The 25,802-nt window shown below is 49.5% G+C and overlaps 1 protein-coding gene across 9 annotated transcripts in view; it reads right to left on the bottom strand.

The window, feature by feature from the left end:
- Nucleotides 1–25,802, bottom strand: part of LOC119970506 (multiple C2 and transmembrane domain-containing protein 1-like) — an 891,726-nt gene that overhangs the window by 35,912 nt on the left and 830,012 nt on the right. For all 9 annotated transcript variants that reach the window (XM_038805255.1, XM_038805256.1, XM_038805254.1 and 6 more), the window contains 2 exons: nt 14,714–14,823; nt 2,492–2,601 (listed from right to left, as the gene is read on the bottom strand). In XM_038805255.1, the coding sequence (XP_038661183.1) occupies nt 2,492–2,601; nt 14,714–14,823 (220 nt within the window). The remainder of the gene's footprint in view (nt 1–2,491; nt 2,602–14,713; nt 14,824–25,802) is intronic.

Below are 25,802 nucleotides of genomic sequence, written 5' to 3'. Positions count from 1 at the left end.
CCTCCCCCCCTCCCTCTCTCCTCCTCCCCCCTCCCTCTCTCCTCCTCCCCCCTCCCTCTCTCCTCCTCCCCCTCCCTCTCTCCTCCTCCCCCCCTCCCTCTCTCCTCCCCCCCTCCCTCTCTCCTCCTCCCCCCCTCCCTCTCATCCTCCTCCCCCCCCTCCCTCTCTCCTCCTCCCCCCCCTCCCTCTCTCCTCCTCCCCCCCCTCCCTCTCTCCTCCTCCCCCCCCCTTCCTTCCTCTGTTAGTGGGGGGGAGGGGGGGGTGCGGCGTTAGTGGGGGTGCGGCGTTGGAGGGGGGTAGTGGTGGTGAAGGGGGTAGGGGTGGTGAAGGGAGGGGGTTGGGGTAGGGGCAGCTGCGTGCAGAGGGGGGGCGACGGTGCGTTGGCCCCGGGCATCCGTCGCCCCCCCCCTCTCTGCCCGCCGCTGCCCCCAAACCCTCCCGATGGCCGCAACCCCCCGATGGCCACAACCCCCCGATGGCCGCAACCCACCTCCCCGATGGCCGCAACCCCCCGATGGCCGCAATCCCCCGATGGCCGCAACCCACCCCCCCGATGGCCGCAATCCCCCGATGGCCGCAACCCCCCCCCCGATGGCCGCAACCCACCCCCCCCAACGGCCGCAACCCACCCCCCCCATGCCGCAACCCACCCCCCCCATGCCGCAACCCACCCCCCCCCCATGCCGCAACCCACCCCCCCCCATGCCGCAACCCACCCCCCCCCATGCCGCAACCCACCCCCCCCCCATGCCGCAACCCACCCCCCCCCATGCCGCAACCCACCCCCCCCCATGCCGCAACCCACCCCCCCATGCCGCAACCCACCCCCCCCATGCCGCAACCCACCCCCCCCATGCCGCAACCCACCCCCCCCATGCCGCAACCCACCCCCCCCCATGCCGCAACCCCCCCCATGCCGCAACCCACCCCCCCAATGCCGCAACCCACCCCCCCCATGCCGCAACCCACCCCCCCCCCCATGCCGCAACACCACCCCCCCCCCCCATGCCGCAACCCACTCCCGACACTGAACGGCGTCAACCATCATCAATGGTTGACGCCGTTTTAAATCAACTGTGATTTTCGCCGACGTGACCCGTGGCCACGTCGGCGGGACTTCGGCCCATCCGGGCCGGAGATTTCAGGTCAGTGCAAATAAAATGAAATCCCGCCGGCGGCAGCTGTTTTCACAGGCTGCCGACGGGATTTGCACAACGCCGGTTTTTTACCGGCGGGAGAATTCGAAAACCTGCGGGAGCGGAAATAACGCCGCTTCCCGCCAATTCTCGGACCCTGCGTGGGGTCGGAGAATCCCGCCCCCTGCGTGGGGTCGGAGAATCCCGCCCCAGGTCAGCAGCGATACCAACTGTTTTTGTTTCATTGCCTGCAATAGATTCCAGCCGTTAGCTCTATTTTTCTCTCCGCAGCTGTTGCCTGACCTGATGTGAATTTCCAGCATTTTCTGTTTTATTTTAGATCCCAGCATCTTGGGTCTGTAAAATATTAATTTTCCCTGATTGAGGCTGTGAACGACCAGGAAAGTGCAATAAATTTTTGAAGCTCAGTATAGCTGACTTTGATTTGTCAGGTTGGGCCAGTGGTCTTTCCTCTGACTCAGAGGATTGTGGATTCAAGCAGCCCAGGGTTCGGACACCTATAAACTACGCTGACACCGAGAGCATGATGCGTAGCCTCAAGTTGCTGCCTTTTGGATGAGGACACATCTTTTAAGTTGGATTTAAATGCAATTTTCAAAGTAGAAAGTCCTAGTGACGTTGACACCATTCATTTCAAAGCCAACACCAGAAAATAGATCACTGCTCATTCATTTCAGTTGTTGATTGGAGGATCTATCTGTATGCAAAATTGCTTTTGAATTATGAGAATTCAGGAGCAAGTTTAAGAAGACCAGAGAATGTTAAAGGGGTTGTAGAAATGCAGCTCTATTTCCTGCCTGATGCTTATCCCTTAATATAGAAAATATGATGCAATGTTATCTTATTATTGATATACTATTGTATAGTTCAGGTGGAGGTATACATTGAAATAACAATAAGTACCATGTTCAAGCAAAATATTAAGGTAATTGACATCAGGGACTGATACTATGACAATACCAGGATTAAACTATGTGTGACATACACAAAACTGTATATTCAGCAAAATATTATAAGGAAACTTTTAGCAAACTATATTAAACAAAGGCAATTTCCCAGATGGGTTGGCAGTACAGAGGTTAATGTCTTTGCCATTTACTATTTCCTGCTTATTAAAGGAAGAACATATTAGTACCTTCCGTTTCAACACCATTAAAAGGGCAAACATCCATATAATTATGTCTGCTATTTCTAGACATGGAGAGTTGTTTCACAGTACAAGAGTAAGTCTCAGTTAATCATCAGTTCCTTAACAATTAGCATCAAAAACTACTAATAGCAGAATTAATCCTTTGATGAAATATGCATGATATAATATAGAAAATCGGACTTACCCCAGACAAGGAGAATGTATCTTAGAGGAATAAAATAAAGGATTATGGTCAAGGCGGTCAGGACGAAAACCATCATCAAACTCAGGAAATTAACTGTCCAGTTGAAGGTACTTTAATAGAAATGAGAAATAATTGTTACCAAAAGCAATTGGTTACATACAACAAGTGACTGCACCTAAGCATGACATATTACTAAAACAATTTCATGTGAGTTGAGGCGAGACCAAAGGCTACATCTGTAGTCCCTACTGGAGACGGATGTAGAGGTGGGCATAGGAACAGTTAAAATAATGCCGTGCCCTCTGTGCCAGTTTTCAGGCTCCTTCCTGCCCCTGCTGCAGAGGCGGTATTGGGGTGGCAGGGCTACCCATTTGGCTTAATGGGCATGATCTAACCAAATTTCAACAGAATCCAGTGATGAGCACATTTAGCCCAGTGTTTCCTGGCTCTTGCAGCGCCAAGAGAGGCCACGCTATTGAACAGGACTCCAGGGTGTGATGATATGCATAAGCAGTCATGTATATAGTGATAGACAAAACCTCCAACCAACATATGGCAGTAGACAACAACCACGTGTCACTTATGTCAGGGAATGGATCGAGGGTCTTCGTAGTGGGTAGTCATAATTTGTTGTAGCTTGCAGTTAATTTATTATAGTTAGTAGTTTTTGATAATTCTGGTTATCTAACCCATGCAATTTTTCAACAATAAAACCTTAACTAGCCGAAGAACAAGACGTTCTTCGAGTACATTTATTCCAACCGGCCAAGCACCAGAATGTAACATGGAAGATCTAACATGAAAACAAGGGGCGCGATTCTCCACTGCCCACGCCGGTTGGGAGAATAGCAGGAGGGCCTCCCGATATTTTTCACGCCCTCCCGCTATTCTCCCCCCCCTCGCCCAAAAGGGACGCACTATTTCCCCTCTGCCGCCCGACAAGATCAAGCCGCCACATCTTGTCGGGCGGCGGTGGAGAAATGCGGAACCGCGCATGCTCGGGTTCCGTCAATGGCGTGATGACGTCACCCGCGCATGCGCGGGTTGGAGCCGGCCGCGTGTCACCTTGGCGCGTGGCCTTAACAACGGTCGTTAAGGCCGCGACGCCGTGATTCCCGGGGTCCCGCTCCTAGCCCCGATGGGGGGGGGGGAGAATCGGGTCCCGGGAACGGGCGTGAAGGCTGCCGTGAAACACATTTGCGGAGAATCTCGCCCAAGATTCTTTGAAGATCTGAACAGCTAAAGATAATTGCTGAGAAGAAAAACTCTTCTACTAATCTTGCGAACAACTGGCAGCTCATACGCAATGTTTTGAAGTCCAGGATGGAAGGTCTGAAGGCACCACACCAGCTAAGAGTCACTGGTAATGTAGATGAGAATTGGCGCATTGTTAAACAGCAATTTATACTCTATATTTCAGCCGTTGGTCTGCAGGCACAGCCTGATGAGAAGTGTCTATGCTGCTCACTGTAGCAGGTCCATAAGTGATAGAAATATGTATTACGTTCGTTTTCGATAGTGAGGCGGATAGCAAAGACTTTGATGAAGTTGTGAAGCAATTTGACTGGCATTGCAGACCGAAATAAATGAGATGATCGAATGCTTTCCCCCCCCCCCCCCCCCCCCCCCCCCCCATGTGCAACCAGAAGGCAAGTGAATCATTTGATAGTTTTTTGGCTGATTTGCGATTGAGAGCTCAGTCATGTAATTTGGCTACCTTGCAAGTGATGATGATCCACGGTCAAATCGTGCTTGGAATTTGTAACAACAAGGTATTGGAGAGGCAATCACCTTCAGCCTGATGATGTTATTGAGATTTGCCATGTCAGCAACCTAGCTGCGCAGCAGTTTAAAACTCTAAACCTGAAGAATTTTGCCGCGGAGCTCGGAGAGGCAGTTGGCGCCATTTGTGTTATGACATACCCGAAGGCAAGTCATGGTCCCACCAACAGTGGTCATTTTAAGCGAGTAAATTTATACAAGCAATGCGGCAACAAACATTTGCAAAGGCAACGTCCAGCATTTGGTAAAATCTGTTCCAGGTGCAAAGGCAAAAATCACTTTGCCAAACAAAATCAGAAATACAAGTCAATCAATGTGATTGATGAAATAAATCTTGAAGACACTTTTTTCATAGATATGCAGCAGGATTCTCCTTTCTGTGGGACTAAGTCCCCACACCGGCGGGAGAACTGGCGCCTACCACTCTGGCGTCAAAAGCCCCCTAAAGTGCGGAATCTCGCGCATGCACGGAACTGCCAGTGTGGTTCCGCGCAGACCAGCCAGCGTATTTTGCTGCATGCGTGGAGGGTTCTCTTCAGTAGGGCTCCGTCATGGCCGGCGTGGAAGGAGGAAGGAGGCAGAACAGGCCCGCCCGCATATCGGTGGGCCCCGATCGTGGGCCAGGCCACCGTGGGACCACCCCCCCCCCTCCGAGGACCGCGCCCCGCCTACTTACCTGCCAGGTTCCACCGGTGCAGAGGTGAGTGATTCACGCCGGCTGGACTGGCCAAAAACAGACGGCCACTTGGCCCATCGGAGCCCGGTGAATTGCCGGGGGGGCCGCTGCCAATGGCCCCTGACTGGCGTGGTGTGAATCCTGCCCCCGCCCGAAAAATGGCGCTGGAGAATATGACAGCCGGCGTCGGGGCACGATTCACGCCGCCCCCCCAGGATTCTCTGACCCGGAGGGGGGGTCGGAGAATCCCGCCCATGATATCTAGTGAAGATATGCATTGTGAAAGCATGCAAGGTAAACAGGTGTCAAAGCAAACTTGTCGTAACAGCAATGCAGATGTAAGTGTTCAAAAGATAACTGGACAGTTCCTCTGATGATTAATGGGACATTAATCACTGGGAATCTGTGAACTAGAGGTCGATGTAAAGAACAAAGTGCACTCAGTAAAATTCTCAATCTCAGATGCTGAGCGTGAATCTTTATTGGGAGTGGAAGCATGTGAAGCACTCAAGCTGGTGAAAAGTATCTACACTGCAGACTGAAATATAACTATGCAACAGACATCAATAGATGCAATCCTGAAAGAATTTCCTGAAATGTTTCAAGGAATCGGCTTGTTACCATTCACCTATCACATATAGTTAAAAGGCAATGCACGACCAGTCATACATGCACCAAGACGCGTACCAACTCCATTGCAGGAACGATTAAGAATGAACTGGAGAGAATGACAAAACTGGGGGTGATTAAACGCATCGAAGAACCAACGAATTGGGTGAATTCCATGGTTTTCATGAAGAAACATAATAATGACCTACATATCTGTATGGATCCGAAGGATCTCAATTTGAACTTTAAAAGAGAGTATTATCCTATTCCGAAGAGAGAAGAAATCACATGTCTGATATCAGGAGCGACATGTTTTGGCAAACTAGATACATCACAGGGTTTTTGGCAACTCAAGTTAGATGAGGAGAGCACAAAGTTGTGCACCTTCAATACTCCATTCGGGTGATACTATATTCTCAAAATGCTATTTGGTATTATTTCAACATCTGAAATTTTCCATCGGACAATGGAACACTTCGTAGAAGGAATTCCAGGTGCCAGAGTATACGTTGACGACATTATTGTATGGGGTTCTATAAGAGAAGAGCACAACAAAAGGCTTGTCAAAGTGTTGAGAAGTACCAAAACGTATGGATTGAAACTGAACAAAGCCAAATGTCAGTTTGGTGTCGAAAAAAATAACATTCTGAGGAGACAAACTTTCTGTTAAAGGTATACTACCTGACCAAGAAAAAAATAAAGGCGATTTTAAACATGCCATGTGCTATTGACAAAAAAGGAGTCCTCAGGATGCTTGGCATGATAAATTGTAGAGGAAAGTTTATTCCGAATCTTTCAGTGAAAACAACGTGCCTGAGAAAATCAATAAAGAAGGACACTGTTTTCCAGTGGTCGGACAGACATGAACGTGAATGGCAAATGTTCCAGGAAGTATTGACGACAGCACCTGTATTAACATTTTTTTATCCTGCGAAGAAGACAAAGATATCAACAGATGCGTCGATAGATGGGTTGGGAGCAGTATTATTGTAACAAGACAATGACGAGAATCGGCTTCCAATTGCCAATGCTTCAAGGTCAATATCTGACACAGAGCGGCGATATGGTCGAATAGAAAAAGAATGCTTGGGCTTAAAATGGATTAAACAAATTCCATGAACACGTGAATGGCCTACAGACATTCTTATTGGAAACTGACCATAGACTACTTGTGGCGATAGTAAAAAATAATCTAAATGAGCTGTCACCCAGGACACAACGCATGATGATGAAGTTATAAAGATATTATTTTGATCTAATCTACACGGCAGGTAAACATCTCGTTGTAGCGGATTCATTATCTCGTGCTACGGACATGAAAGACCAACGTTTGGATGAGGATATACAAGCACAAGTGAATTTTGTGACAGAATCCCTTCCAGTCTCAGATGAGAAGTCAAAACTAATAAGAGATGAAACCACTAAAGATGACATTTTACAGAAGATAATAAAATATCCCACAGAGGGATGGCCAAAAGGATCCTGTTCTAACTACTATAATATCAGAGCAGAGCTAAGTGCTGCTAATAGGTTTATGCTAAGGCAAAATAGAATAGTAATTCCAAAATTGTTACAACCAATAATTCTGAAAAAGATTTATGAAGGGCACTTAGGCATAGAAAAATGTAAAAGACAAGCCAGTGAGACGGCATACTGGCCGGGTATCAATCAAGATATTCAAGTCATGATCGAAAATTGTACAACCTGTCAAATATTTCAGTACAAAAAGCGAAAAGAACCAACGGAAATGGGCAAAATCAATACAAGTCATGGCAGAAAGTAGGAATGGATTTATTTTATTTGGCACGAAAGGAATACTGGGCGGGATTCTCCCCTACCCGGCGGTGCAGGGGATCCCGGCGGGACGGAGTGGCGTGAACCACTCCGGCGTTGGGCCGCCCGGATTCCGCACCTTCAAGGGCTAGGCCCGCCTCGGAATGGTTGGCGCCCCGCCGTCTGGCGGGATAGGTGCTTGGCGCCACGCCAACTGGTGCTGAAGGGCCTCTGCCGGCTGGCGAGAGTCGGCGCATGTGTGGGAGCGCCAGCGTGTGTTGGCGTCATCCTCGCGCATGCGCGAAGGGATTCATTTCCGCACCGGGAATGGCGGAGGACCACGGCCTCCGGTGCGGAACAATAGAGTGCCACGACGGTGGGCCCCGACCGTGGGCCAGGCCACCGTGGGGGCACCTCCCAGGGCCAGATCCCCCTACGGCCCCCCAGGAACCCCAGAGCCCGCCCGCTCCGCCAGGTCCCACCGGTAAGAGACCTATTTTGATTTACGCCGGCGCGACCGGTAAAGAACGGGCGGGACTTCGGCCCATCGCGGGCCGGAGAATTCGGTCAGCCCCAGGGCCCATTGAGTCGCGCATTCTCCGAGGTGGGCGGCACGACTCACACTGGGGTAATTTCTGGGGGGCGGGAGAATTAGGAGGACGGCGGGGATGGGAATCACGCCGACCCCCCGGTGATTCTCCCACCTGGCGCAGGGTCGGAGAATCCCGCCCACTGGCTGATAATTGACTCTTCAACTTTCCAGAAATAGTGTAACTAGCAAACACATCAGCTAGGTGTGTTATCAAGCATACCAAAGACATTTTTGCTCACCATGGAATACCTCAAATTGTCATGAGCGACAATGCCCCATGTTTTAGCAGTCATCAATGGACAGAGTTCGCACAGGCATATGATTTCCAGCATACAACTTCTAGTCCTCTGTTTCCACAGTCAAACGGGAAGGCAGAAAAAGTGTTCACATTATGAAGCAGCCGCTTAAAAAAGTGATGGACAGCCGGGACGATCCATACCTCATGCCACTGAGCTATAGAGCAGCACCATTGATAAATGGATTATCTCCTTTGCAGTTATTGATGAACAAATAGCTCAGAACAATCTTGCCATACATTCCATTGGAACAGACAAATCAAAAACTTGTGAGGAAGCTCACATTTCAAAAAAGGAGGCAGAAGAGGAATAGTGACAAATGACAAGAAGGCTACAAACATTAGAAAAAGATGACACAGTCAGGGTGGAAGATTCTGATAGAAAGGGAAGGTTGAAGTATGCCAAGGTACTATAACCATCAGGTCCTCAATCACATGTCATTATTACTGAAGGCGGGCAAGTTCCAAGTTGAAACAGGAGAGCCTTGCTGAAGTTTCAGCAACCTTTTGTTATGGAAACACAAGGTGATATTGTAAGAAATTCAAAGAAAAAAGAACAAGAGATAACTCAGTATACAGAACCAGAACAAGATTAAAATGTACAAAGTTAAGATAAACAGCAAGAATCATCTCCGACAACAAATGAAAATCAAGCAAACTCACAGGTTCAACCATTGCTTATAAGGTCGACAAGATACAGAAGAAAATTGGACAGATTGAACTTGTGATGAACTGTAAATATTCAAATAATGAACACAATAAGCATTTCACGTATATTGTACCTCAAATTGAGATAATGAATGTCAAACTTCACAATCCAAAGGAAAGGGGATGTGATGATATGCATAAGCAGTCATGTATATAGTGATAGACAAGACCTCCAACCAGCTGGTAGCAGGAGAGAACAACCACGTGACACTGTTACCTCAGGGGGTGGATAGAGGGTCTTCTTAGTGGATAGTCACAATTTGTTGTAGCTCTTGCCTAATTTACTATAGTTAGTAGTTTTTGATAATATTCTTATGGTTATCGAACTTACGTCATTGTTCAACAATAAAACTTTAACTAGCCTAAGAACTAGACGTTCTTTAGTGCATTTATTCCAACCGACCAAGCACCAGAACGTAATACAAGGAATGCCCCACCGAGGCCGCACTTAGTCCTGTTTCCTTCACTGAAGAGCGCCGCTGTCCCAAACTCCTCAGTGCAGGAGGAGATTGGGACTCCATTTGTAAAAGGCACCCAGATCTCTCGACCCCCTCAACATGATCCCCGGACTCCCCAAAGCATCAACCCCCTGTAAGGGGGTCATTGGGCCAAACCCCCCCCCCCCCCCCCCCCCCCCCCCCCGCCCCACACATAACATGGGCAGGGCAACCCCGGGCCCAATCCCTGGCATTGGTAAAATGTTAGCCTGGCACCCTTGCACCTCAGCCTGGCACTTTAGCAGTGACAGGGTGCCACCCAGCCCGGAGGCCAAATGCCTGGAATTCTACGATCCCCTGGGTGACCCCCCCCCCCCACTCTGGGTGATACCCCCCCTCTGGGTGATATCCCCCCCCTCCACATGTGCTGATTCACTGTTTGTGGGGAACAGTACTGAACGGCGCTAGCATAAGGTCTCTGAGGTGAAGGGGATAGTTCCCAATGTAGATCTGCCAAGCTGCATATTAGATAAAAGCAAATTATTGCGGATGCTGGAATCTGTCCTGCATATTAGCTACCAGCTAGAGACTAATTTTCAGATTTGCTAAATACTGATCCTGTTATATCTCTGGAGGCCTGGCCAGCCGGGAAAATCCTGGAAGAGGCCTCTCTCGGCATTTACTGGCCCTGTTGCGCCCCTGTTTGGGCCATGGCCAGTAGATTGCGCCAATGTGTCAATCGGCCTCATTGAGGAAAACATGGAAATTTCCTGTTGGTCTCTAAGTTTCTGGAGCTATTAGGGGCTAGTTTCTTTTCCAAAATAATATTTTATTCATAAAATCTGTGAAAGTACATTCAAAAACATTTCAAATTGGACAATATGGAAAGTGCAATAAGATTCAACTTTACGCCATACAGCATGTTGCACTCTGAGGTGCGTCAATACAACTGTGATCCATGTGACATTTACTATTCACATTCAATGGCAAGCATACAATTCGAGGGGTTCCACATAACCACGGTAGGCAGGCTTCGACGATAGCCTTTCCCCACAGCGCTTTGCAACGGTTGCCCCAAGCTTGATCATAGTCCTGGACCTTGGAATGTGCCAGTCTGTAACACTTGGTCATGGACAACTGGAAGACCAACATGTTTTGTTCAGACCAAAAAACATATTTCACCGAGTTGATGATCCTCCAGCAGCAGCTGATGTTTCAAATCATGTGCATCCCTGGGAACAGCCATTGCATCCTGTTTTCAAGTTGACAGGCCTCGGATTGCTACTGCAACTTTGAAAACTTGTTCACTATCCTTAATTAGGCAGCAAACCCCACCACCCTGGCCACTCTGCTCATCAACTTGTGACTCAGGGGAAAATTCAGTGATTGTTGCCCACACAGTGCAGGCTTCTGATCCCCTGTTATGCCTGACAGCAGAGTTCAAAAGTCCATAGGGAAAATCTTGCCCTCCCCAACAAATGGTAGTTATTTTGGGTATTCACACAAGGAGGTATGCAATGTAATTTTAAGATGACGTAGATATTTGTATGACCTACTATATTATTATCAATTACAGTTAGAGTATGTGTGCTGTGGAGGCATTGTTGATTAAACCATGTTTGAATATGGATAACAATTTTAAAAATATTGACAACAAAGTTTCTGCAAGTGTGAAACAATAACAGCAACGGCAACAGAGCATTTGAGGTCCTGGTGAACAACATGATTAACACTATGGGCACATTCTCCGGACATGTTACGCTCTTGCTCAAGCGAAACGAGGCCGACGAATAGCGGGAGAGGGCAAAAACAAGAACTGCGCCAGGCACCGGGGGCTGGGACACGGCTCTGGGGACATGTCCACGGCTGAAGGGTGGGTGGATGCCACGGGGAGGGTAAGATGTCTGGAGAGATGGGCCAAGGGTTCAGTCGACTCATATTGCAGAGGAAAGTGACAGAGGCATCTTACTGGTTGTACACAAAGATGTTTATTGTGTAATACAAGTTCCCACTCTCCCGAGGGTGCCCCCCCCCACCACCCCTAACCCCCACCAACCCCCACCAACCCCACCCCACTCCATGGGACGGGTCCAGGTTGTAACTCAGCACCCCCATTTCCACGGTGTCCATAAGGCTCTGGGGTTCACCTTGTGATGGAGGGGCAGCTGGTTCGAGCCCCGGTTGCCCCTGCATTATCTGGCTTTGCCAGGCCTGGCAGTTCCCCATGGTCCGCACTATCGTGTCGACGCCCTTGGCGATGCTCCTCATGACTGGGCCAAGCTCTGCAGTGCCTCAGCAATGCCCACCTGGAACAATCTCCGCAGCACCTCGGCCATTCCCATCCGAGATCGAGACATGTCCCGCAGAACCTCATCAAGGTTAGCCTGGTACTGGGTGACATACCCCAGTGAGCCAGACATTCAGCCGAGACCCTCAGCCATAGCCATCACCGGCTGCGCGATGCTTTGGACATCTTCACTAATGGTGCCGACGTCGTATACCAGGCTTTCCACTGCGGTCGCCACCGTAGCAGTTTTGGTCTCGGTGCCACTCATTGCCAGTGACACCCCTGTGCCTGAAGCCTCTAGAGCTCCTCCAAGTGGCTATGGATCTGCTGGAGTGACGTTGACATCTCCTCCTGAATGTTGCTGCTCTCTATTTTCACAGTAACTTCATTGCAGTGTTAATGTAAGCTTATATGTTACAATAAAGATTATTATCATCTTCATCAGCTCCAGGTAACTCACTCCCACAGGCTCAGTATCAGACTCGGACACAGCTGGGTCCTGGGATGCAGCAGCCCTCTGACTGCTGTCTCGCCTGGGGGTTCCTACTTCCACCTGATGTACATCATCAGCAGTGTACTGCTCACCAGATTGTGCCCGTGAAGCCTGTCCAGTAACATGTCCCACCGATGTGTATGTATCTGCGCTGGTGGAGGGTGGGGATGACAGCTGTGCCGCGACTATAACAGTGGCATCCTCGGAGCTCTCCTCCGAGGTGTTCACCTGGGAGGTAGGAGAGGGTGCTGCCTGGGATGGGCAGGTCCCATTGGCTGGAGGTTCTGCAGGAGAGTGGACCTGTGGTTAGTGGGAGGGATGGGTCAGTCAGTGAGGCAATAACGACTCACGTTTGACAGGTCGCCCGGGTGGAGCCCGGTGGTTGCTCACCTCTGGGGCATCCGCCAGCCACCACGTGGGTGACTGATCTGTCCTTGGCCATACACCGATCGCGTCCAGGGCCCGCTCCTCGAAGGAGGTGAGGATTCTTCCAGCATCTTTCAGCCAGTCTGTGCCCTCTCCAGACAATTATGGGAGAGTTTTTCCTAAGCAGACAAAAAGGGTCATTGTTAGCCACATGCGTGGCTCACAAGGTAAGGGGGATGTGGAGGATGGTTTGGGGAAGTTGAAGGGGGATGGGTTGGAGGGAGGGTTTGGGGTCGCTTGGGGACTTGGATGGTCCCTCAGGGAGGGTGGGGTGCATTGGTGTTACTCCCTCGTGCTGCCCGGTGTAGGTAGTTGACCTTTCTTTGGCACTGGAGGTCAGTCCTCCTGGTCGCACTCGCCGACCTCACAACTGCTGCCACCTTGTCACAGGCAGCACTGGCTGGCCTATTGCTCACTCTCTGGGACCCTCGGGGGAACAGGACACCCCTCCTGGCCTCCACTGCGTCTATGAACCTCCCCAGGTCAGCGTCCCTGAATCTTGGGGACAGTCTCCTCGGCGCCATTGTTGCGAGCTGGCTGAGGTTGGCTGAGCAAGTGCAGCTTAAGTGTAACTCGACATTGTTAGACGGGGGCAGGCGAAAGCGGTCCTGCTGAATCAGGTGGTGAGCCTTCATTTGCGGTGTGAAGCCCGTGAGGCCTCGTTAAGTGGACCAATTAATGTTGAATTGCATTGTCCGCCTCGCCGGGCGAGCGCCAGGAAGCTCGCGGCAATTCCCACTCGCTACCACACATAGAACTTTTTCTGGAGAATCGTACCCTGTATCACATTAGGATTGAGAAATAAACAGAAAAAGTACAGAGGAGGGTGAATTGAAATGAGTGATTGCAATGTCAAATCGGGTAGTGAGGGAAGTGTAAAGAGAGAGAAAGAAAGATTTAATTAATAGAGAGAAATATAGGAAAAAAATTTTAATTGCACATTTTAAAATCTCTTAACACAATTCAAAGAACAAAGATCAAACAAAAGTACAGCACAGGAACAGGCCCTTCGGCCCTCCAAGCCTGCGCTGACCATGCTGCCCATCCAAACTGAAATCTTCACAATCTGAAGGAATGAGATTCAATGCTAAAAATGGTTTACTTTCTGGGCAAGGGAGGTTGACTGGGAGTCATTAATAGCTAATAAGTCTTAAAGGATAATTATGTTGTCAATTACACACTTAACTTTCCATGGTGAATTTACAGAGCAATGAATGTGCAAATTCAGCAACTTTATGAAAATCACTTAGAGGTTAAGGGGAAGTGCCATTTTCGTGTAACAAACAGTGGTGAGGAGCAAATTGGCCAGAAACCTGGGCAATTCACATTTCACGTGGTGAATTTTTCTTGCCACAAGTTGCTGGCTGATATGCCCACTAAAAACTGTGTGTTATTCAGGCACCACTTTATGTTTTCAGCAAATTCTGCCCAACATATTTTGGAAACTTGCTTTGCCATCATTATCTGTTCTAAATATAATTGCATAGATGCATTTTCATTATCCAAAACAGTTAGAATTGCAATACTTTCCTCATATACCGCTGTACATTTTAATATCAGCATTATATCATATGGGTTATATCAACAAAATTACAAAAATCAACTTTAGAGAAATGAAGTAAAACCTTTTTAGTACTCAGAAAATATTCAAAAACTCTCTGAATAAAGGGTTTTGTTAAATTGAAAATTTAAACAGTCAAAGTGTTTTTCAAATTCCATAAATGCTTACTATAAGTCTTTTGTTAGGGAAGTTGTAGTAAGCTTTATGCATTCTTTTTTATGAACTTGACAGCAAATTAATTTAGTTCATGTCCTGTTAACAATGAGTGTATTATTATTGTACTGTTCTTTGTCTTTTCTCACATGCTTCTTTTAAAATATTGTCTACCTCTAAGGTAAAGGACATATTCCATTTTCTATTTCAAAAGCTAGAAGCCATTTATAGGAAAGATGAATGACACAAGAATGAGAACTGCAAGTGCTCATTGTAAAGGCTGGCATGTGTAAAGGCAGCTAATGACAGAACCTGATCATTCATCATCCTCAACTGGTGCTTCCTACCAAACATACAGCATTCTGTACTTTTCTCAGGAAGAAATGTAAGGACTGTCATAGAAACAGACAAATAGCACAGAGGAACTCACTTTTTTACTCTTTCGTAAAAGCTAGCAACTTCATCCAGGCCATTCTGGACAGCGACACCCACTTCCTGGAGAGCAGTCAATTTATCCAACAGGCTTTTCCTTTCATTTTCCTGACAGAAAAGAAAAAGAAAAAGATAAATCACGCACTTTATTGTATTGAGATGCAACAAATTTCACAATACAAAGATGTTTGTGATTAATTTGAGTTTTTTTGCTATATTAAGAAATAAATCTTGAAAATTAACAACTTTCAAGGGAAATTATTTTTATATCCACCTCAAGAATAAAATTCTGTTAAAAGGCTTGATTCAGAAGCTTAAACTTTAGTTATTTTACATGACTGGCTTCATAATTTTTTTGTGTGATTATTAAGGTGAAGCACCAAACATCACCCAAAGTAATCGAGTGTCAACCGTAGAGCTTGAGGAAGAGACAGCAAATTTAGAATTGTGCAACATCCACAGTACCCAAACTTCACCCCACCACAACTCACTGCCATATGCATTGTGAATCTGGGGAAAAGTACTCTTCAAATGTTTATACTGATATGGTGCATTCTGGCTGATTTTATAATATGTTTCTTTCAGCTGATGGTCTTTTAATCCAAAATGGGGAAAGATGAATGATGCTTTGTCCAACTTAAGTATACTAACCGGATCTTAATTTAATGAAAACTACCTGTACATTTACATTATCCTTTCTTAGAGACATTTCCCCTCATTTGCAGGGGGGGATAGGGGTGGTTTATAGTTTGCACGTCTGTGGTTCATGGAGGTAGCTGCACTTGTTAAAATGTAGCTGCCTTCATACAGATCTGACTTTTGCTAGTGGGGTATCTAAAACATGACTTGTGGTTCTTACACCTTTCAGGAGAAGGTCTGAAGCTGGCGGAATTATTTGGAGAGATAGAATACCTTTTGGAGATTGGGGGGGGGGGGGATGTGGAGGGGTACCCTTCTGGGTAAGTCCAGGGACATATTTGTAAGAGGTCAGGTGCCCTTTGAGAGAGTTAAGGTACCATTTAGGAGAGATCATGTGCCCGTTGGGATTATTTATATAAGACTTGAATGTGTGGAAAAAGTTTATAAACTCAATGGAACTATCAAACTGTGATGGGAACTGTCAAGACATTTAAATTTCATGACCATTAATTTAAAAAAAAACAGTTTGAGCAATATCATTTTCGGATTTGTGCTGCATGACAAATTCCACAACTTTCCATTATCACAGTTAGGCGCTTGTCAGTTAAAGTTTGATCGATAGTGGTTTTGAATGTTTTAAAGTAGACCTCTGACTACAAATGCTTGTTCTTGTAAGGGATTAAGCAGTTGAATTAATGCAAATGTAGTAATAGGTTTTTAATGATAGAGAGTTTTTTTAAATAGTGAAATCAAACATAAATGCGTAGAACATGATGTTATTTCATCTCAACTTATTTCCTAATGTCTATCCATGGTGGATACTGGGGGCGAAATTCTCCGACCCCACGCAGGGGACCCCAGAGGAGGGGGGCGACGATGCGTTAGCCCCGGGCATCCGTCGCCCCCCTCCTCTGCACGCCGCTGCCCCTACCCCACCCCCCACCCCCACTAACGCCGCACCCCCCCCCATTAACGGAGGAAGGAAGGGGGGAGGAGGAAGGAGGGGGGACGGAGGAAGGAAGGGGGGAGGAGGAAGAATGGAGGGGAGGAGGAAGGAAGGGGGGAGGAGGAGAGAGGGGGGGTCTGGGTACCGGCGTTGAGTGGGGGGGGACCCGGCGTTGAGGGGGGGGTTGCGGCGTTGCAAGAGATGGGGGGGGGGGGCGTTGGAGGGGGGTAGGGGTGGTGGGGAGGGGGGTAGGGGTGGTGGGGAGCGGGGTAGGGGTGGTGGGGAGCGGGGTAGGGGTGGTGAGGGGGGGTGGTTGGGGTAGGGGGCAGCGGCGTACAGGGGGGGGGGCGACGGTGCGTTGGCCCCGGGCATCCGTCGCCCCCCCTCTCTGCACGCCGCTGCCCCCAAACCCCCCCGATGCCGCAACCCCCCCCCCGATGCCGCAACCCCCCCCTGATGCCGCAACCCCCCCCCCGATGCCGCAACCCCCCCCCAAAATGCCGGAACCCCCCCCACCGAATGCCGGAACCCCCCCCCCCCCCCAAATGCCGGAACCCCCCCCCCCCGATGCCGCAACCCCCCCCCCCAAACGCCGGGTCAGTCTCTCTCCTCCTCCTCCTCCAAAAAACGCCGGGTCTCACCACTTCCGCAGCTGGTGAAACTGACGCGTATCGCGTCAGTCAGCTGCTGGCCCCTCCGGGAACGGAGAATCGCCGCCTAAAAGAAGGTCCCCACGCCGGAGTCATCTACTCCAATTTTGCTCGCCGGAAATCGGCGTTACGACGGTCTGCAGAGAATTTCGCCCTGGATGTGTTAGCGTGAAATGTTTAAGGGCAAAGGATGGTGGGTGGGGTCTCTAAGTTAGCATAGGGGCTATAATGGCCCATGCTGGTGGACACTAGAGCATAAGTTGTCATGAAGGCTTTGAAAGGCCATGGATTTGAGGTACTCAGAGGGGCATAAATTGCTATGAAGGGTTACTAGACTGGGTAGAAGGTCTCGGTTAGGATGGAGGCTGTGAGGAACCATTGGGACTGGGTAGAGGGGCATGAGGTGGCATGATGGAACATGAGGAGTGTTTGGGGTGAAGGCTGGAGGAGAGATTTTTGTTTTATTGTTTTTTTAAACAGCTGCAATGAAGTCCTGGAGTATCAAGGTGGGCCTTTCACACAGTGTGTCTCAGCATCTGGCAGCCCTTGTGTCTGCCTCCAAGCTCTTTCTGGGGACTGCTCTTGTTGACACCGACTATCCGTGGCACTTTCTCCTGAGTTGTGTTTGTGGAGCCGGGAACTTTCCTTGCTCTCCCTCCTGATTCAGCAACAGAAATTCAGGCCGTAGTGTCTGTGGATAGCTCGTGTGCTATGTGCTCTCACCCACCAGGAATTAGGTTGAGTTCCCAAACTTTACAACTCCCTGTAGGAGATGCTGTTCTTTAAAGACAGTTGCAGTACCAATTTATTGAAGTACCACCACCATGTACCACATCGGATAGATCCCGGGCTGGATTCTCCGGCCTCCCAGCTGCATGTTTCCCACTGGTGGTGGGATTCTCTGTTCCCACTGCTGGCAATGGGAATTCCCATCGAAACCACCGCACGCTGTTGGGAAACCCACAGTGGTGGTGCTCAGCCATGGGGTCAGAGAATCCCACTGCCAGAAAACGGCCAGAGAAATCCGGCCCATATCTTCATGCCAGTGGTCACTGAATCATGAGTTCCCCAACGCAGCTACGTATTCATCAGTAATCTAACAGATGACTGCCCCTTGTCACCAAAACTTTCACACAGAATTATTCTGAGAAACAAGGAAGCCACATAAATGGGAAGTGTCTCAAAATGTAGATGTCGCAAAAATACAAGAAGAACAGCTGACATTCACTATTGTAATATTTGATGAATTTCACATGATATGCTGGGAAGGGATTTGAAATATTTCCTTGAGTGTGAGGTTGAAATATGTCCCAGAACATGACCTTTAATTTTAGTACTTATGATAACACCAGCAACAATTGGAATGGGCAGGATTTTCCATTTTGGGATTGATGAAACCTCCTTGATGCAGTTGAAGGCCTGGCATGCCTCAGCTGACAGGGGAAATCGTGTGTCCTTAAAGAGTGGGTGGGCTTTGTCCGCATATTGAGGGACCCACTGGGCGTAGTAGGAGAAGAAGCCCAAGCACCGTTTGAGGGCCTTGGGGAAATGGGGGAGGGGGAGTTCTAAGAGGGGGCGCATTCGGTCCGGGTCTGGGCCCAGGACTCCGTTTTCCACGACATAGCCGAGGATGGCTAGTCTGGTTGTGCGGAAAAACACATTTCTCCTTGTTATAAGTGAGGTTTAATTTCTGTGCCGTCTGGAGAAAACGGTGGAGGTTGGCGTCATGGTCCTGCTGGTCATAGCCGCAGATGGTGACATTGTCCAAGTACGGAAACGTGGCCCGCAACCCGTACTGGTCCACCATTCGGTCCATTGCTCGTTGGAACACCGAGACCCCATTAGTGACACCGAAGGGGACCCGGAGGAAATGGAAGAGGCGGCCATCGGCCTCGAATGCCGTGTAGTGGCGGTCCTCCGGGCTGATTGGGAGCTGGTGGTATGCAGACTTCAGATCCACCGTGGAAAAGAGCCGATACTGGGCGATCTGATTTACCATGTCTGCAATCCTGGGGAGGGGATACGGGTCGAGGAACGTAAATCTATGTATGGTCTGACTATAGTCATCAACCATGCGGAATTTTTCCCCGGTCTTAACGACCACCATCTGAGCTCTCCAGGGACTATTGCTGGCCTCTATAATCCCCTCACTGAGAAGCCTTCGGACCTCTTATCTGATAAATACCCTATCCTGCAGGCTGTATCGCCTGCTACGAGTGGCTACGGGTTTACAGTCCTGTGTGAGATTGGCGAAGAGAGGAGGGGGGAGATTCGCAGCGTAGCAAGGCTGCAGATAGTGAGTGGGGGCAGAGGCCCGCTGAAGCTGAGGGTGAGGCTCTGAAGGTTACACTGAAAGCCTAATAAGAGTGGCGTGCAGAGGTCGGGCAAAACGTAGAGTTGAAATTTTGAGTAGCTAGCGCCTCGGATTGTGAGTGTCGCGGCGTGCGCCCCTGGATCTGGACAGAATGGGAGCCTGAAGCGAGCGAGATAGTTTGCCGCACGGGGAAAACGGGGAGCGAACAGCGTCTTACCAGGTCTGGGTGTATGAAGCTCTCAGTGCTCCCGGAGTCGAAAAGGCATGGAGTGTTGTACCTGTTGATTTGGACCTCTGCCATCGAATTTCGCAGATGCTTCGGGCGTGATTGGTCCAGAGTGACTGCGCCGAATTGCGGGTAGTCGGCGGCTCGATCAGCTGTGCTGGAGTGGCCCCGTGATGACTGCCCTCTGAGTTTGTAGTCGTACTCTTCCGATGAGTTGTTCGAGCGTGGAGATGCAGGTCGGGCCCGTGGATTGCACGTGGCGGGCGGCGAGGAAGATGGCGTCCAAGATGGCGGCCCCCATGAGTCGCACGTGGCCGGCTGCGTGGTGGGGGTTTGCCAAGATGGCGGCCCCCATGGATTGCACGTGGCGGGAGGGGCCGGGGCGTAAGCCACAGCGTTTCGGGCCCCGCGTGCCTGCGGGTGTGGGGAGCGATTACTTCGTGCCGCTGGGGAGTTGGAAGCTGGGGCACGTTTTACGAGGCACACTCTCGCGTAGTGGCCTTTCCGCCCGCAGCTGCTGCAGGTCGCGTTGCGGGCCGGGCTGTGCTGCCGTGAGTACTGGTTCTGGCCGCAGAAATGGCAGGCTGGAGCAGCATAGTGGCTGGCTGGAGCAGCATAGTGGCTGGCTTGGGCAGTATGATGGCTGGGCAGCCGCGTGGCACAGGCCTGGGGGAGTCGCTGGTCGAGGGCCCATGATTGGGTCGCGGGGCCCGCGGGGAACGAGGTGAGGCTGCGGAAGGAGACCTCCATCGTGGTAGCAATTTCCACAGTTGTTTCTAAGTCTTGGGCCCCCTTTTCCAGCAGTCTTTGGCGCACATAATTAGACCTGAGGCCCGCTACAAAACATCGCGTACAGCAAGTTCTCTATGTTCAGCCGTGGTAACCGCTTGATAGTTACAGTCATTTGATAGATTATTGAGCTCTCTTAAAAATTCGGCGAGTGATTCGGTAGGCCGCTGGCGGCGAGTCGTGAAGACATGGCGTGCGTAAACTTCGTTAATGGGCCTTATATACATCTTATCGAGAACTGGTAGCGCTGCAGTATATGAACCGGCCGAGTTTAGTTGTGTAGAGATTCTGTGGCTCACCCTCGCGTGCAGTAGACTTAACTTCTGTTCCTCTGTTGTTATGGCTTTGCTCGCTTCTGCCATATAGGCCTTAAGGCACCGCAGCCAGTGGGAGAAGATTTCTTTTGCCTCTGCATCCTGTGGGTCGAGTTCCAGGCGTCCAGGCTTGAGGGCTGATTCCATGATCGATCCTGACTGTTCTTAAGTAGATTAAATTGATGGAACCATCAATTCACTAGACACGTGCTTTAAGATATGAACAGTGGTTTTAATCTACTTACTACAGAGCCAGCCTGTTACCCGTCAAACTCTCTATGAACTGCAGGCTGGCTCTGGACAAGGGTATTTATACAGCAAGTCCAGGGGGAGGAGTCGTGGGCGGAGCCAAGGGTGGAGCCCTGTACAAACTCTTGAGCATTCCCAGAGCTACTCCCCCTAGTGGTCGGATAACCTTACTGCGCTTACAATGGTATTGGTAAATACAGTGTGAATTACTAAGTTACACTCACCACAGGGATTACATCCTGTGGTGGGTTGGGAACTGTGAGCCGCGGAGGACGGTGGGAATTTGCGTGATGCTGGCCAAATTAATTGTGTAGTTGGGGTTTTCCCAATGCTTCATGTGGTGGGGTGGGTTACATGGTGCATGTCTCGCTGTTATATCGGGACACCATATTTAAAAGGTGGCCAGACATCATCTTAACCAATGTTGAAGGAGGAGATGACCTGCCAATCACAGGGAGCTCCATCTCCAAATTTAATAATAATAATAATCACTTATTGTCACAAGTAGGCTTCAGTGAAGTTCCTGTGAAAAGCCCCGAGCTGTTGGTCTTGTTCTGCATTACAAGCCAGCTGTCTTAGTGGTGCATACCTGGAAATGCTGCTCAATACAGTGAGGCCAGGAGTAGCGGACTCTACCAAGAGGATGGAAGGAGGAGGGTGAATAGTCAGACCAATCGTGGGAGGTCAATGTCCATGGCTTCCACCAGAGAACTGCCCTCCAATGCCAGAAATGAATGAATGACCACATCCGCTCTGACACAATAAGTGATCCCTCAACTACTCACACTCACCTCACTGAATGGTACAGGATGCATAGGCCTCAGTGGCAAGGGCACCATCCATGCATAAAAGAGCAACCCATGTGATAAGGTGATGCCTCATAGGCTCACTGTAGTCCATTTAGTCGACCACCTGCCACACAGATAGCTCACATGCTGTCTGGGAAGTAACGGGGATGAGGAGGAAGAGGGTTAGGCATTGAGGGCACCAGCAAGCACCGCTAATGAAATGTTTCTGTGAGCCATATCCTTCTATCTGCATGGGCTGACTGCCCTGGAGGGCACTTGCCCACAACCCTTGTGGACAACCTATAGTGCAACAGTCAGATGCCAAGCAATCCAGTGACTTATTTGTAAGACTGGAAGCATGTGAAAAACACATGAAGTCTACCTGTTCACAACCTGTTCTTCTCTCTTTGTGCAGGAAATATTGAGGCACAACAGGAGAGAGAGACAGACAGAGACACAGAGAGAAAGAGAAGATGGGAGGGTCCTGGCATGAACTCAAAAACCTCATTGCCTTCGAGGAGTGGGTAACCTAGCTGGCAGGGGAGGAACTAGACCAGGGATGGGCAAACTACGGCCCGCGGGCCGCATGCGGCCCGCCAAAGGTATTTCTGCGGCCCACCAAGTCATTAAAAAAAAAAAATTTTTAAAAAAAAAAATTTTTTTTTTTAAAAATAAATTTTTTTTTAAAAGGTTAATGGGTGGGGGGGGGGGCTGTTGGGTTACTTACTGGTATAGGGTGGATACGTTGACTTGAGTAGGGTGATCATTGCTTGGCACAACGTCGAGGGCCGAAGGGCCTGTTCTGTGCTGTACTGTTCTATGTTCTATATGAGGCGCCCAGAATCATAACCGGGTGACGTAATTATTTTACTTAATATACTATGCGGCCCTTTGTGAATTGTGAATTTCTGAATGCGGCCCTTGCACGGAAAAGTTTGCTCACCCCTGAACTAGACTGAGCCAATGGAGAGATTGGAAGGCAGCCTCCATGCAGTAAGGATCCATGCATAATTAAGTCACATGGAAACCTCATGAGCTCCTCCATGGTAGAGGCAGTTCATGCAGCCACTCACTCTGTCCTCCCTCAGTTATAGGTGCCAGCAGGGAGTGAGCAAGGAAACAAGAGAAGACTCTGTCAACAGCAGTTCCTCCAGCCCACAGAGGACTGAGTACATTGAGGAGGAGGGAGAAAGTGAATCTGTAGAGGCGTCACAGCAATCATGTGCACCCTGCACCAGTGCCTAGGCAGACACCTCATTGGGCACGTGATGTAATTCAGGCCTCCGGTCACCAAAGGATGGCTGTCGTGGTCATCCAAGGTAACAGGGCAAATTAGGCAGCAGGCTTTGACCAACCCTGCAGTAATGTCTGGGGAGCACCTGGAAGAAGTGGAGATCAAGAAGTTTTGATTTAATGTATTTGCATGTGTACACTATGACTGTTAATGTTATGACATTTTTGTAAAAAGTGTACAGGTGCACTTTAATAAAGTCTTATGTGGTTTATTTGTGTTTTGCAGTCCTCAAGTCTATGTCCCCGCCCCAACCATCTTCAGAAGGGCACCCCAGGTTGGGTTTATATCCCATGGAACTATCTATGGGAAATGAGTCAAAGGACCCTTGCAAGCTATGTACAAGAAGTTTCTGAACCTTTGCCCTTCACATGTTAATCTGTCCAAATGCTCTCGTGTTGTAAGTACTACATTCTGGGAACCCCCTTCTATTATCCAGTTGAAATAACCTGCAACTCCACCGATTCCCACTACCCAACTCCCATGTAGCTCCTCAAAATCTCCATCATGAGGCTCTGCACAGCTTTGAGCAGCCATGGTTGTTGTTACCTTCAACATAAATTCCAATATCTTTAACCCTCCCAACATGCCCCACATCATCCTCCCATAACCTCTGACTCCCCAGGTGTAACATTTGACTTTCCCATGGTTACACATCGGCCTGCTCCCATTACCCTCTATCCTATCTCCCCTACCTTCCCAAGGAGACCATGCCTGTAACAGTAGATTTGCTCTGCCTCATTCTGTTAAGCCCCAGAATCCACTTCTCCTTCCATATCCCCCTTCAACAACCCTAAGCCCTCAGTGCCTCTTTACCCGCTATCACCGAAACCTCACCCTCATCCTCCCACCGCCCTTTTTAACACGTACCACCCCTCCCTATCATCAATCCCCTCTTTTCCTCCAGTACCCATCAGTTCACATCACAGATCCCTCCCTCAGAACTCTTTTCCCCGCTTTCTCCCCATGCTCATTCACACCTGCACACAAACCAACCCCCACCTGCCCACACCGCATCACAACCCTTCCCACCCTTCCACTCCCTACCACCTCACCCATTCCCCGACCCCCGCAGCATCTTTTGTTTTCCCCTACCATCATCAACCTCCCCCCTCAAGGCCTCCACACCTGCCCCACCTCTTCATTCCTTTCCTCCCGATGAATCACCCTGCCCAGTACAGACTATCGCCACCAAACAGCCTCCTGCAGCTTGAAAATACACCTCCTGGAAGAAACTGCAGTGAGAAAATCCATGTGGTTGATGCTCCACCCACCGCTGTAGGGTCTATGGTCGTGCGTGGCGTCCATCTTTCCATCACTGCAAGCTGCCTCAGACCTTATTCCAGGTACGTCATGACATCTCCAGGTCATGTTGGTCTGGATGTGCTCTGAAATCCCCGCTGGTGGCACGGATGTTTGGATTGGTGAGGAGGGCGAAAGAATTTCCAGACAGGCCTTCGTCTGCACTCTTTTAATGGGATGCAAAACAGTTTTCTGCTGGACTCCGGCAGGAATGGAGGCCCATCATGACAGGCAGGAGTGTATGTTCTCACTATCATTTCACGCTGGTGATAAACCAATGGGCGTGTGTCAGAGGACAAGTTAAAATCCATTGAATGGATTTAGTGGGGTGTTTCTCGGTGGCTGCAGCACCGAGAAACACCTCGCTATCCAACGGCACTTTACCATTTTTTCTGGCGTGAGGAGGTTCTCCCTGCCGAGGCCACACAGAGTTGAAAGGCTCCTTGCAGATTGGGGCACTATTTTCTCCGGCAGCTATGATATCCCCCCCAACTTCCAAGTCCCCTCTGCTCTTTTAACGGCCCTCATCCCCCCCCCCCCCCCGGCAACCTTGGACAGGCTCCCGGAATTCACCCTCCCCCGCCTCAACCTGGCAAGCCTTCCCTCGTCCTGATACCTGACACTGTCAACCTGGCACCCTGGCACTTCTAGCCTGGAACCCTGGCAGTGCCAGTGTTGGTACTTCTAGGGTGCCCAGGTAGCACTGCCAAGGTGCCAGGCTGGTACATTTCCCAGGTGCCAGGGTGCCACCCTGCCCTGTCCTCGACCACCCATGGGTCTTCAATGGCTTGGGAAAACCCCCTACCCCTACAAGGTGTCATCATGCCGGTCCATGTTTGTGTGGACCAGTACTAAACGGCGCCCTGGCGAGATCCCCAGGTGCGGACGGTATGTCTCAGGCACCGGGTATTTGAAATAGCCTTAAGTCTCTTTCAGGTCTGAATCATGGCTAGCAGCTGCAAGATCCAGATCACGGTGCGTGGCTTATCCGAGGTTTCACGCCCAGGCGGAGCCCGATTTGGGGCTCGTGCGCAATTCACCCATTTCCCCACATCCGTGCCAGGTGCAACAGGATTGCTGAATTGAGCAAAATATTTCACCGTCCCCCCACCACAACCACCATTAAGCTGACCATGAAGAGGTCTGGAAAATTCCATCCAATGTGTCAATAAAAATCTAACTGGACGTAGAAATGTTTTGGATGAACTGCGTCCCACGACTCATCCAGAAATTCTAAAACAGGAAATATTTAATTCTGTGAAGGTTCATTTCAATGATCCAATGAATAACAGACTTCCTACAGTGCAGAAGGAGGCCATTCGACCCATTGAATCTGCACCAATCCTCTGAAAGGACAACCTACCTAGGCCCTATCTCCCCACCCTATCCCCGTAACCCCACCTAACCTTTGGACACTTAGGTGAAATTTAGCATGGCCAATCCACCTAATCTGCACACCTTTGTACTGTGGGAGGAAACCTGGGAAATCCACACAGACATGGGGAGAATGTGCAATCTCCATACAGACAGTCATCCAAGGTCAGAATCTGTTAAGATCTCCCTTTTGTTACTAATGTAC

The sequence above is a fragment of the Scyliorhinus canicula genome, chromosome 8 (assembly GCF_902713615.1).
Source record: "Scyliorhinus canicula chromosome 8, sScyCan1.1, whole genome shotgun sequence".
NCBI lineage: Eukaryota > Metazoa > Chordata > Chondrichthyes > Carcharhiniformes > Scyliorhinidae > Scyliorhinus > Scyliorhinus canicula.
The sequence above is the reverse complement of the archived record's forward strand: the minus strand, read 5'-3'. Positions and strand labels throughout refer to the sequence as shown.